General features: G+C 42.9%; 1 protein-coding gene across 1 annotated transcript in view; it reads right to left on the bottom strand.

Annotated features, from left to right (window-relative positions):
• Positions 1-5635: 5635 nt before the first annotated feature.
• The window catches only part of COG3 (component of oligomeric golgi complex 3), a 69789-nt gene continuing 61391 nt past the window's right edge, over positions 5636-14033 (bottom strand). Inside the window, exons 21-23 of the mRNA NM_001301154.2 lie at positions 13013-13140; positions 12124-12222; positions 5636-7617 (exon numbers count right to left, since the gene is read on the bottom strand). Of these exons, the coding sequence (NP_001288083.1) occupies positions 7588-7617; positions 12124-12222; positions 13013-13140 (257 nt within the window). The 3' untranslated portion in view covers positions 5636-7587. The remainder of the gene's footprint in view (positions 7618-12123; positions 12223-13012; positions 13141-14033) is intronic.

Genomic DNA, 14033 nt, shown 5'->3' on the forward strand with positions numbered 1-14033 from the left:
CCACAAATGTCCCAGGATGACCTCAGCTGCAACCTAAGCCAAGACAGTGTAAGAAACAGCTTCTTCCCACTCAGCCTAGCAATTAGCCATTCCCTGCTGTGAGCAGTCACACCCGAGCCCCACCTTCGTGGCCCTGCTCTCCTGTTGAGCTCACCCTACATTCACCAAAGTCTTGGTATCACCCCAAACCACAACAGCTGAGCAGCTGAGGGGAGCTCAAGTACAGCTGGCAGTGGCGAGCATTACACAGTTGCCTCCACTATGTGATTGCCACACCTTGTTGGGGAATAGTGTCACCAGCTAGAACAACAGTTACTCTGTTGCCAGGTTACGAGCTGTGATTGACACAGAGGACCTCTGGAGGAGCAGGCCCTCACAGGCAGCCTCAGAGCTGCGGCATGCCTTGTTGGTTCTGCACTCTGCTCAGTGTGCGTGGAGCCCCTTTCCTTACCAGGCACTAGAGACAGAACCTCCTGTGTCCATCTCGGCAACAAACGAGTCTTCCCAGGCTTGTGGCCATGTCCCAGAGCCAGCCCTGAAGTTTCTCCCACTAGAATAGGAGGCAGTCTGCTGTGGAACTGAAGGCGCGTGTGCTCTGGGACCAGCCAGCTGTGGGCTGAGGTCTTGGCACCACCTAGCTGTGGGACCTTGGACGAGGTCGTGAGCCCCTCTGTGACTCAGTTTCCTCAACTATAGTAGGAGGACAGTCTCAGAACACACCTCACTTACTATGTGAGGACTAAAGGAGAAAGCGTCAGTAAAGCGCTCACACCGTGCTTAACGGATGCGGGCCCTTCAATTATTATCCTGCCAGTTCCTCGCCTACGTTTTCCTCCTTTCACAAAACCTGAAAACAGGATTCCATTAACGCAAAGGTTGACATCAGGTGGCCTTGCAGAGGCATTTTATTTGGTCAGCCCCTTGTTTTAAAATATTTTGTTTCCGACATTTAAAAGACAACAGGTTTCATCTAGAAATATGGATGTCCAGCTTCTCTTGTAACTGCTGCTCTGTGCCAGTGTTATCGACGTCTGCACAGAGTACCACAGCACTCAGGGACTGTTTTCCTAAGGAAAAGTGAATCACCGCACAGACTGTGACAGAAGTAATGGAAATAGCTAACCAGATGGCCAGGAACTATAAAAATCCAGCTCCCACACTCCTATGTGAGTTTCCCAGGGCTGCTGTAACAAAGGTCAACAGACTGGGAGGCTAAAGCAACAGAAGTTTATTGTCTCACAGTTCTGGAAGCTAGAAGTCCAAGATCAAGGGCTTCCCTCTGAAGGTACTAAGGAAGGATGTGCTCCAGGTCCCTCTTGCAGCTTCTGGTAGTTCCCTGGCTTGTAGCAGCATAACGTTAGGCTTTACATGGTGTTCTCCCTGTATGCGTGTCTCTGTGTCAAACCTCCCCTTTTTATATGGACACCAGTTATATTGAATTAGGGGCCCACCAACTCCAGTATGTCCTCATCTTAACAAATTACATCTGCAACAACCCTATTTCCAAATAAGGTCACAGTCTGAGGCCCTAGCAGGGTTAGGACCTCGACATAAGAATTTCAGGGAGACACAATTCAACCCATAACTTCTCTGCCTCACACCCCCAGCCCTTCCTGGGACCTCACCTGCCGGAGGGGACAAATTCTCTGACTCATCATCATTTTATTGAACTTCAATGACTTGGCAGGAAAAGGCACTTCTCCTAGAAAGGAAAATGAACTAAGTCCGGCTGTTATCAGTACTAACCTGCATGGTTACACGCAAGGGTTTCCTGATGGGGAACAATTGGTGGATGCCCCAAGGTATCCAGAAGGCACTCGTCCAGTGCACACAGAAATTAGTTACTAATTAATTAGGCCACACAACACATACACTGAGTCCCCAGCATGTGCTGATGGTCCAAAGAGAACAGGACAGGTTGTCTGTTCTCAGGGGGATTACAGAGTGGGGATCAGAGAAGCAAGTAACGGCAAAACAGTGAAATTGTTGCTTCATGGAGGAGCACAGTAGAAGCAAAGGAGAAGAGTCAGCCAAGGCAGGGAGTCACAGAAAGCCTCTCTGAGGAGGTGGATTTTGAGCTGAGCTATAGGATAAAGAGGGGTGGGGTTGGGGTGCACACTGGGAGTCCCCAGGAAAGGCTATGGTCTGTGCAGAGATGTGGAGAGAGCACGCATCATGCGCAGACAGATAAGGTTGTGGCATTTGGAGACCTGTTGGACAAGCATGTTTTTTTGGCTGTCCAACCTCCAACCCCCGTTCCTTCGTGGAGGAAATCCCCCTGTGAGTATTTATGAGTGGGCAGCAGTGCCCTGCCTCCCACTGCGAAAACTAAGAAAGGTTGTATCAGTCGGGGACCAGCCAGAACACAGAAACCACACCAGTAATTTGACCAGGGAAATGTTAATATAAATTATTAACAAGTTAATACTGAAAGGGAACTAAAAGAGAACTCTAAGAAAAACCAGAACAGCAAAGACAGCTCTTTCTCCCACTCCTCCCACCCTCCCTCCCCACTTCTCCCTCCCTTGCTCGTGCTCTCTGTCTCTCTCTCTCTCTCTCCTTCTCCCTCCCCTGTTTTTAAAGAATACCCAAGGAGGGAACTAAGAACTTGGAGGAGCACCCTCCCTCTGGCACCAAGGCTAGGATTCCCGCCACACCACACTGGGCGGATGTGAGTGTAAGCCCCCGACTGGTGGGGAAGTTCACTGTGGGTGTGGGGAGCTGGGGCACAGGAAGTGGCTGCTAGGGTGCAGAAGCTGGTCCACAAGGAGCTTCCCGCTGGGATGCCAAGAAAATTCACTGGCTGATGGCCGCAGTGTAGAAGGAAAAACGGACTCATCAGAAACAGAGACTCCCTTCCCCTGGGCCTTGCAGTGTACCTCCAGCACCCTACAAAGCCTAACACTGCACCAGCTGGCAGAGAAGAAATGTTCTCATGGTCCAGCTCCAGAATCTTAAAGCAGGGCTTAAAAAGGGGTGAATTTGGAGCTAAGAGGCACTAAATCAGTAACTGGCAGAGTGAGAGATTGCCCTCCTCCTTGCTCCAGCTCTCAGTTGAAACATGGAAAATCACGCACATGCACGCGCATGCCCCACAGGGAGTGAGCTTGGCCGAGATGAAAACAGCTGTGGTGATGCCCGATCCAAGCTGCTGCCACAGCCGTGGAGTCTGGACCAACTCTTTCCACTTTGAAAAAAAATGCATCGGTGATGCTTCCTGTCATCCCTCTGGTCCTCCAGCCTCTGGTCTGTCTCTCAAGTCCCCCATTTCCTTCCGACAAAACCCTTTCCTGCTCAAGTTAGACAAGGATGTCTTCTGTTGCTTGCACTCAAGGACCCTGGTACATATAGAGGATGAGTAGTGAGGAGATGAGGCTGGACAGACACACAGGGGCCTGACTGAGACAGCCCTGTGTGCCATCAGCAGTTTAAAATTTTATATTCTGGAACAAAGGGGAGGGAAGGTGCTAGTAAGACTGGACTCTTCTGATAAAGATATTTCAACATTCTAAACAAGTAGTATTGAAAACGAGGGCCTTGACCCAAGGCAATGGCACTGGAAACCCAGTGGAGGGGAGGAAATAAAGAGTTATGTAGGACAGAGAACAGGCCAGACTTGGGAGTGACGGCGGGTATGGAAGGCTACGTGACTTGGGCAAAACAAGTGGATTCTTTCGTTCATTCAACAAATACTGAGCACCTACTGCAGGCGCTATTCTGCGCGCTGGGTATACAGCAGGAAACGAAACAAAGCTCCGCCCCCCATGCAGCTTACAATCTGGGTTGAAGGGAAACAGACAAAAATCAAACAAGCAAAATATATCGTGTGTCGGTATGAAGACAACCAAGCCACGTAAGGGGAACAGCAAGAGCTGGGATGGCGGGTGGCTCAGGCACATGGCAGGGGTGCCCAACCTCTGCACTACTGACATTTGGGGCCGAATAACTGCTTGTTGTGGGAGGTGGGAGGCTTCCCTGTGCACTGTAGGATTTGTAGCAGCATCCCCGGCCTCTGTCAACTAAAAGCCAGTAATACCCCACATACACCAGTCACGACAACCAAAACTGTCCTCAGACGTTGCCAAACGTCCCCTGGTGGGCTGGAGGAAGGTCATCCCTTGTTGAGAACCGCTGCTGTAAATCACGTTCGGGTCTTTTCGTTTTGGTAGTTTTATGGCCCAGCGTATGTTTATTTGGGCATGTTCCACGTACTTGAAAAGAATGTATCCTGCAATTGTTGGATATTCTGAAGTTAATGAGGAAACCAAGGCACATCAGACTACGGTTTATTCCATCAGATAACTGGCCTACACTCTTTAAAAAATCATGTCATGCAAACAAGCCAACAAAACCATAAGAGGAGTGGTCTAAATTAAAAGAGACTAAACACATGTAACAACCAGTAAAATTTATGAACCTGGATAAGAAAAAGCTATGAGACATTTTGGGGGAAAATGAAACATGGACTACATATTCAATATTACTGACTTGTTCCTTTTTAGGTGTGATAATGGTTTTAAGGTCATGGAGGAGACTGTCCTTATTCTTTGGTGATGGATGCTCAAACATTTAGGGGTAAAATGTCATGATGTCTGCAACTTACTTTTAAATAGTTTAATGTATGTGTATACAATGATAATTAAAACACACTTGATTTTATTAAAAATGTGTAAAAGAACCCAATCTTGTAAGAAAAATTTATTTTAGAATATACATAGAAAAAAAATCTGGAACTCTATGCCAAACATTTAATAGCAGTTTACCTTTCAGGGTGGATTTATGACAGATTTGCACATTGTGTGCTAAAATTCAAACACTTCAGAAATGTCTAAGAGTGGATATATTTTTATAATCAGAAAAAATGATTTAAAAACACCTTTATTTTCAAAAGGAAACACGTCTGTTCACCGGATGACTATTTCATGGATGCCGCTGTACCAGGTTTCCTGCAGCGGCTTCCTCTTGGCCAGGACTGGGTGCTGAGGAAGAGATGCCGGACAAACCAGTGGAAGAATCCCCTCCAGGAGAAAAGTGCTCCAGAGAGGAAACGACGAAGTTCCCCTTTTCTGAGAAGTAACATTTCTCTCATCAATGTCCCCAGGTTCCCTTAATGGCCCCTCTTTAAAAACGAAGGTTGACTATTTCTTTCTTACATGTAAGAAAATAGCAGAAGAGAATTCAAAGATATAAGGTTAAGCCAGAGAAAAATACAAATCTGTTTTTATTGCTACTTCAATAATACTAAATTTCAACACAACTATTTTTGCTAACAGTACTCAGGAAATTAGCAATTTTGCAAACGAAAAATTAAATTATCTTTCAACTAATGAGGCATTAAGATGCTTCAAAATGTCTTTCCACAACTATTATCTTACCAAAAGAATCCATAAAGTGCAAGTAAAACTGGGGGAATGGGAGTAAGACTGGTGGCGTGTAACAGTGTCAATCTCTTGCTTGTGATACTGGGTTGGAGTTTTGCAAAATGTTACCACTGGGGGGAACTGGACAAAGACACACGGGATCTCTCTGTATTAGTTCTTACAACTGCATGAGAATTTACACATTATCTCAATAAAAACTGCAATAAAATCTTTGAAAGAACAAGAATCCACACACAGACACATGAGGACAAAGTAGGAAGCAAAAATCTTTATTTTTTAAAAAATTCACATTTATTAAAAACAGCAAATTTCTAGCCAAATAATATAAAGCATTTTAAGTTAATTATTTTTTTAATTATTTGAAAGTATGTACACTCTTTGTATAAGTAAACACTTGAAACTGTACAGATTTAAACAAAGACTCATTCAGGAAACAAGCTGGGTCACCGTCACCTACTCAGCACTTTGTAAGGTGTTTGAGTGCTTCAGAAATAAAGGATTCAAGACACAGGAATGGGTGCCGCCAAATATTTTTATCCTTAAGAACACACTCTGCTCTGTACATTAAATGAGATCAGTCACAGTACTGTACAATAATCATGCCCTCATTTCTTTGGAAAGGCTATTAAAAAATCAAATGTACATATAATACACAAAACTGGATATTTTACAGTTTGTTTTATTAAACATGTATTTAAAATAGTAAATGGAAGTAAATACAGTCTTCCTAATTCATTCATTTCATGTCAAAAAATGAATATGGACCCTCTTTACCTTATACTTTCCCAAAATATAGAGTATTAAGCTCTATCAAGCAACATCTATCACCAATTTAAACTGAGTTGAAAGACAAGTGACCTGTTTACAATGACAGACCTCAGGGTCTGTAACCTGTCTACACAATGCGGGGGTCTGCTGTAAGGGGATGAGAAATGCTGCTATGGTCGAGAAGAATGACGTCTGCTGGCTATATTCCAGAACCCTCGTCAGTGTTCCATCTCTAGACTAGTGTTTAAATAACTCAAAATTCCTTTTGAACCAAAAAGCAGGCTACATTTACTATAACATCAGAGGCAAAACCAATCCACTCAGAAAATAGGTATTTGTAGGAAAGCTCATGGAGGCGCATAATTCATTTCATGATCCCCGATGCAGTGCGGCAGACTGTAGGGGTGGGCAGTCTTCCTCAGCCTTGTCTTGTTGGTAAAATGTATTCTTCTGTAGCAGGGCTGCAGAGCCACGAGGCTGGTACACAGCACCGCCACTGAATATACAGGACACGAAAGCGTTCACTTTTCAAAGAACTACTAAAACCGAAGGCAGTCTACAGAAGGCTGCTAACCCCAACCTTCAAGCATGAGCCACACTATTCATCAGGTTTTCTTGTCTCCTTTATGTGCCAGATTTCAGTCACCTTAATTGGTACTTCCCACTCACAAACACTGACTATTGTACCAGGAAGATTCCCATTAAAGATACTGCACACACATCCTCTATTCTGAGGAGGCTGCAGCTCCCTGCTTTCGAACGTTCTGCACCTAAGCAATTCAAGGCGTGCAGATGCTGGGACCTTACACAGGTCCTTGCATCTTGAAACGACCTCACATCAAACACACAGAAAGATAACACCCTGAATTCCCAAGAAAGCAGAATGTGCTCTCAGAAGCATCCAATCTACTCCAAACTAAACTTCAAAGTGATAGGAGAAATATTACATTAAATAGAGTGTAGAAATAACATTTCTGGAAGTAAAAAAAATAGCCACTGGAATGCTCAGTGGTTAAGTGTTGCAGTGTTTCACGCTTTAACAAACCTTACTCTTAGAAGCTTTCTAATTAGCTATATTTCCGTAAAGTTCTTCTTTGCACTACTTATTGCAACCTATTTTCATTGCACATCTCTGGCTAAGAACCACTTCCCTGTGTGCCCACCACAGCTACGTCTAAACAGCCTACACTTCCTGTGATCATTGAAATGACGCAGTTATCCCCTCTCGTAGTTTAATCTTTGGCATTTTGATGTTTTTAAAAGGGAAACACCGATCTTTTAACATTTTGCTTATATTTCCTTCTGCAGTCAGCTCCGGGCAGCACGCCTGTGGGTTCTTGGGGACATTCTCATACAACTCCTCTGTGTCCTGCAAGCTGCAAGATTCACGACGCTCCTACTGGACACACCATTTACACACACAGCCCGCCCGGCCTGGTTATTTAGAAACCGACAGTAGGAAGTTCAGCTGAAAAGTAAAGTGAAAGGCTATGTTAGTTCTACTGTGGAATAACACACTCAAATCGTTGTTTAGATCCTCAAAAACAGAATGAGAGAAGTCTGAGATTTTTAAGAGACCAATAAACACGGTTGTAAAGTATCTACTGCAGCCGCACTGCTGGCCTGATTTCTGAAGCAGCCACTGGGCACTGAGCTTTGGGGAGCCTGTGGGGAGTGACCCTACAGCACCGAATCCAGGCACTCAACTCATTTAGAATCCAATGAGATGACAAAAAACTACATACCAACTCCGACAAGGGACAGAAGATCTAAATAATTAATTTTGCCCTTTTTTGATGCGGAGTGCAGTTTCAGAAGAGTTGTGCGTAAGCTGAATTCTTTAAATGACTCTTTTAAATGCACAAGAACAGGTATGGCAAGTGACTTTCGGCTCACACACTAACTCCGAGTGACCCCAGGAGTGCCCTGCCCACTCTGTAAAGGACAGTGACACAGAGCCAGTGGAGAAATCCATCATTGGGACAGTGGAGGAATGGCAGCCTGCACACCGTGTATCTGTCACCCAGGCCCTAGAGAGACTTGCAGCTAAACAGCCCTGGCAGTGACCCCTTCTATACGGTACAAGCTGTTTTGGTGATAAAAACAATCGCTCCCTAATCTCTTAAAAATGTGTACTTCCAGTGAAGGGACACAAAATCACCTCTGTGTTTTCCTGCCCGGCCTGGCTAGGTCAAGAAAGCCAAACAGGCTGCAGAACTGCGCCAGGTTAAAGAAACTAACGAGATATGACACGTGACACAACTGAGGAAATGTGATATGGACTGTGGATTAGATAATAGCATCACTGTGACATTTCCCGCTTTGATCCCTGTGTGGGGGGAGGGTAAGAGAATTCCTTGTTCTTAGGAAATTCACTGAACTATTTCCAAGTAAAGGAGTACAGTGTCTCCCAACTTCCTCTCAAATGACTTAAAAGAGGGGTGGGGAGGGAGCGGAAAGGGAGAAAGCAATAATGATACAGCAAATGGGGCAAACTGTAAAAAACTGGATCAAGTTCCTTATTACCATTCTCACATTATTTCCTCTAAGTTTGAAATTATAACAAAATAAAGTTACAAAAAAATTGTACTGCCATATATTGGATCTTAAAATGAGTCACAAGCATCCAATTTCCAAGGAAATTTAAAATGGGAGAGAAAGTGACAGCAAACCGAGGGTCCCTCTAGGAACAATCAATAGAATCAGAATACAGATTCTGGTTCCTACTCTGTGAACCTTTGGCCAAGTGACTTAGCCAGCAGTCAGTAACAGCTATGATTATCATCTAGAAAATGTTACCAGCTCGGAAAGAGGGTCAAGGCACAGAGAGGATGATGGTCTCTTTTAGTGTTTTTCCAACTGTAGGTTGCAACCCATTGGTACATCATGACAATAATTTAGTGGTTCATCAATAGAATGGGGGAAGACAAGCAAAGCAAAACAACTGAGTTGCACATAATGCAGGTGACTGCTGTAAAATTTAAGTTACAGACATTTATACACACACACTGAAACATTCATCTCACTGGGAGGAGTCAAGCGGGAGCCCAGGAACTCTGCGTGTTCTTAGCAAGACCCACCCGACTTCCCTCCATCAGAATTGCTCTTCTCATACCTCTACCCATGTTTAGGTCACCCACTGCAGGAAGCCCAGGCCTCCCAAGTCATTCCTCCGGCCTGGCCTCTATTACCCACAAGGCTCTTTTCCAACCTCATCATCCACCCCTCTGAACTCCTGAAGCCCTTCCACCGTGCCCCCACTGGACCTACAGTCAGTCATCAGCAAAGTTCCTTCTCACCCTCAGCCAGTTCTCTGAACCTTCCTACCCGTAACTGAATCCCAGCTCCCCACCAAGGACGAGCTTCCCCTGCAGCCTTCTCAAGTGATGGGTGTTTCTCTTCCACATGCCTGGGACCACTGGACCTGGAGGTGGATCAGAGTCCTCTTTGTTCCCCACTGTCATTTCTAGACCATTCTTACTCCCTCCTCCAGCACCTCCCCTCAGCTTTGGTTTTCTTGGTATCAGACCCTGCCATGCTTTACTCCTCCTTGCAACCATCTACAACCCCTTGGCCATCACCCTGCCCTGAATTCCTTACAAATCTCAGAGCACTATCACTCTTTTCTAAAACTACTCCTGCAGGAATTCTTGATGATTTCAACATCCAGATAGATAACCTTTCCAGTGTGTAGGTCGCTCAGTTCTGTGGCTCCTTTCTTCCAATGATCTCATCTTTCACCCTACATCAGCTACTCATTCCATGGGACGTATCTTAGGCCTTATCTTCCCCTCTAACTGCAACCCCTCCATAATCTCATTTTCAAGCATCTCACTCTTTGATCGCCGTAACCTATCTTCCCAGCTTATCTTTCCTCTCATACTCCAATTCCAAGGACCCTTTGACTCCCCCAGGACCCATAATCCACGATCCTCCTACCTTTTCACTCTCTTCCCTTAGCTCCCTCCTGTCCTCATGCTCCTCATCTGCTTAAGTTCCATGGCAATCATTACAATCACTCCCTTGTTTAAACATTTAGCGCTCTGGCCCTCATCCCCCTCTCCCTTGTACCCTCCTGGCAAAACCACAGCCCTAATGAAATACAAATCTCCAGCTACTCCATATCTGCATTCAGGCAACTGACTATGACTGGGGAGAAAAGTAGACAACTATGTTGAACGGTCTCTCCTGGATTCATGACCCCTGAACTCAGCTGAGCCTCCCTCCTCAGATTTCAGCACCTCCTCACTCTCAGTGACGACCCTGCTTCCTGTTTCACTCACAAACGGAAAGCAGGCAGGCAAGAGCTTCCAGGAGCTCCCCTCACATCTGCTACCTCGCAGGTGGGCCCGAACGCTCAGCCTTCTCTCCTTTTACACAGCTGAACACCCCAGGTCCTGACAACTGCTCCTGAGACTCCACGCCCCTCTCTACTCGTGACAATTTTCCAGCATCAATTTTTCCCTCTCTTTGGATCTTCCCCATGAACATACAAACATGCATTTTTCCCCATCTTTAAAAATCCAATAACAAATAAAAAATAGCTCCTTATAGGAGGAAAGAGGAAAAAGCCTGGAGGGACCTGGAAAGGGAAGCAAGATTGCTTGAAATTTACCTTGTTCTGTGATTCTGACTTGGGAACCATGCAAATATTTTACATAATTAAAAAAAAATTAAATCAAAATGAGGGGGAAAAGCTCACAGAATATAATTACTTCAAGTGACATAAAAAAGTATTGACTGAACAACCCTAGAACTACAGAGATTCCTTCTTAAAATACGGCCCATATATCCATAGAAAGAAATATATACAGCCATGAAAAAGAATGAAGTTCTGATTCATGCTACAACGTGGATGAGCCTTGAAAACATTATGCTAAAAGGAAGAAGCTAGTCATAACAGGTCATGTATTATATGATTTCATTTAATGAAAGTCCAGAATAAGCAAATCTATTGAGACAAAAAGTAGATTAGCAGAAGAGTAGATTAGTAGAAGTAGGTTAGTAGAAGTGTAGTTTAGTAGAAGAGTAGACTAGTAGATTAGTAGAAGAGAAGAGAACAGGGAATATGCTAACGGGTAAGGGGTTTCTTTCCAGAGGCAGGGGGGATAACAATGTTCTGGAATTAGACAGTGGTGATGGTTACACAAGTCAGCGAATATACTAAAAACCACTAAACTGTCTTCCTTAAAAGGGTGAGTTTTACAGTATATGAATTATATCTCAATTAAAAAATGATCCCATTTCTCTTCCAGCTACCACCCCATCTTTGCTCTCTCCACATAACAAAAGTGCCCAGAAGACTTACTCACACTCACTGCCTCTAGTCTCTCTCCTGCCAGCCTCCACTCGCTCCAATCAGGCTCTCAGCAGCCTTACCACTCTCCCCCAAATTCTCCAGTCCTTACCATACACTAAACTCCTAAACTATGCTAAATTTCAAAACAGAAATAAAATATCCTCCATAGCACGAGCCTACTCTTAACACATAATAGGTACTTGATAAAAACCTGCTGACAAAATTAAATAAACGAATGATAGTAAACACAGACTGAGCTCTATATTCAATTTTTTTTAATTTGGGAAGAAGGGAGAAAATATAAACATCTCTAACATCTATTCTAATCCCTAAAATAACTTTCATTTCTTTCATTTGAAATGTGAAATGCTTTTTACCTCTTACCTTGCAATTGCAAACAAATTTATTCAGCAACATAAATACCACCATCTGAATCTTTCACAAACATTTCATTCTCCTTAAACACAGCAACTTCAATATCAGAAAGGATTAAAAAGCAATTGAAAATTCTAAAGTCATCACCAAAAATATGAGAGAGCAATGCACAGTTTGAACTCATAAAGTAATGTACAATTTTTAAGATTAAAACTAAAAACAAAGTTACTCAAAGACATTATCTACTCAAAATAACTGAGAGGTTATAAAACTGACAAGGACCTTCAGACCATGGATTACCTGTTCCATAGAAGGACAAGCAATGATCTGGGTATCTTCAGGGCTGAACTCTTCCTTTAACAAAACATGGAACTTCTGAAAGACTTGTTGAATGTTATTCTTAGAAAGAAGAGCAATCACATTAAATGAGTCACTGAAAACATACGCAGTTGTCTTAAACATGAAACGCTAAGAATGTTAAATCATAACCATATTTACCAAAACGAGTGGAGGAACTATATCCTTCACAGGATTACCAAAGACAGCGAATTTACACTTAATATTTCACATGCTAGCACAACCTGACTAACACTTATCAAGTGATACTTCCTGGAGAAACTAAACTCTAGCAAGCTCTGTCCCCCAGAGAATAATGAGTCTTCAGTAGCAATTTCTTACACAAAAGATAATAAAGTTCCCAGACACATAAAATGTACTTGGGTAAAGATGTGAGCTCAACACAGAGCTGGAAGTTTATGAGTACTAAATTTGCTGTGACATTTAATCCCTTGGTGGCCATTGCGAGCCATTTATTTCCACTACTCAGCAGTAAAATAGGGCATAATTCCTGAAATGCTGCTCTCTCAAGTGTTGGGCCAAATTCAGTGTGACAGTCTGATGTTTTATTTATTTATTTACTAACTTTCACTTTTAGGTAGAAATTACCTTAGTGCCAAAGGCAACATAAAGAACTTATGTTAGTAGGACATAACATAAGTAGGAGGGGGGAAAAAGATATCATCAGACAGATGCAGGGTTTGTTAACCTTTCAAGGATCACAGTGATTATCCACTTCACTAGAATAGTATACCAACATTTAAAAATGTCTATAGGACGAGGGAAATGGTAGACAAGGCAAGAACACTTGAAGAGACTGGCCAACATTCAGATAAATTGCCACAATACTCACCCTGACAGGTTTAAATAAGATGAACTCAGTATCTTTATTGGACAGGTACAGTGACATACTTCTCAACGTCAGCGGCAGCTGTGCTTTGACTTTCTTATAGGCACCTGCCGCAAGCTCACCGACCTTTGCTGGAAAGAAATTAACCTCGTTAGTGTCACAAAGAAAAAGAGAAGAAACATTTTCATTTTAATTCAGAGGGGAATAAAGGGAAAGAAAAATAGTAAAAAAGACTATTTCCTCAAAGAATTTCTTTCACTTTTCTTGTTTATTTATCAAGTTTAATCACAAACCCTATAAACATTCATTAAGTCTCTACTACACACTAAATTCAACCCCAAGGGATAAGGCAACAAAAGAATTCCCCCACATGTTTCAAGACATTCATAGGGGCTGTAACTGGTGCCTTTGGAATTTGGAGATAAGAGTTAAGGTAAAATAAAAAGTCATCTGCAGACAGTAAGCATTACTTCAAAGTGAATGAGCTTATTCATCTGCAGAACTGATTCATAGTAAGAGATGCTCTCTGTCTTATGAGATCATTCAGAAAATATCCACACATATTTAATGGGAAGTAAAAATCCATTTGTTATATTGTTATACTATATTATCAGAAAGGGAACAGAATTCCAGAAAATTGTAACTGAAATAATTATGTAGCCCAGGTGTAGTGTCTGAAAAGAAGTAAAAATAGAAGAGAAGAATAGTAATCTATACGACGTATTTAAAAGCGAAAATTACCTAGAAAGCTACAAAGGAAAAGACCGATTAATAATTTCAAAGATGCTTCAACCTCAATCATAATTAAAGAAATGCATGTTAAAATAACTGAGATATTTTCAGATTGGTAGAAATTACTAAGATTGTGACTATACACATTTGGCAGGGGAGTGGGGAAACAGGCACCCTCATCCACTGCTGATGGAGCATAAAATGGTTCAGCCTCTTTGGAGGGATATTAGAGACAACGTCTAGCAAAATTGACAACACACATACTCTTTTTCACTTAACATGTCTACTGCTA

The sequence above is a fragment of the Equus caballus genome, chromosome 17 (assembly GCF_041296265.1).
Source record: "Equus caballus isolate H_3958 breed thoroughbred chromosome 17, TB-T2T, whole genome shotgun sequence".
In the NCBI taxonomy this organism is placed as follows: Eukaryota; Metazoa; Chordata; class Mammalia; order Perissodactyla; family Equidae; genus Equus; species Equus caballus.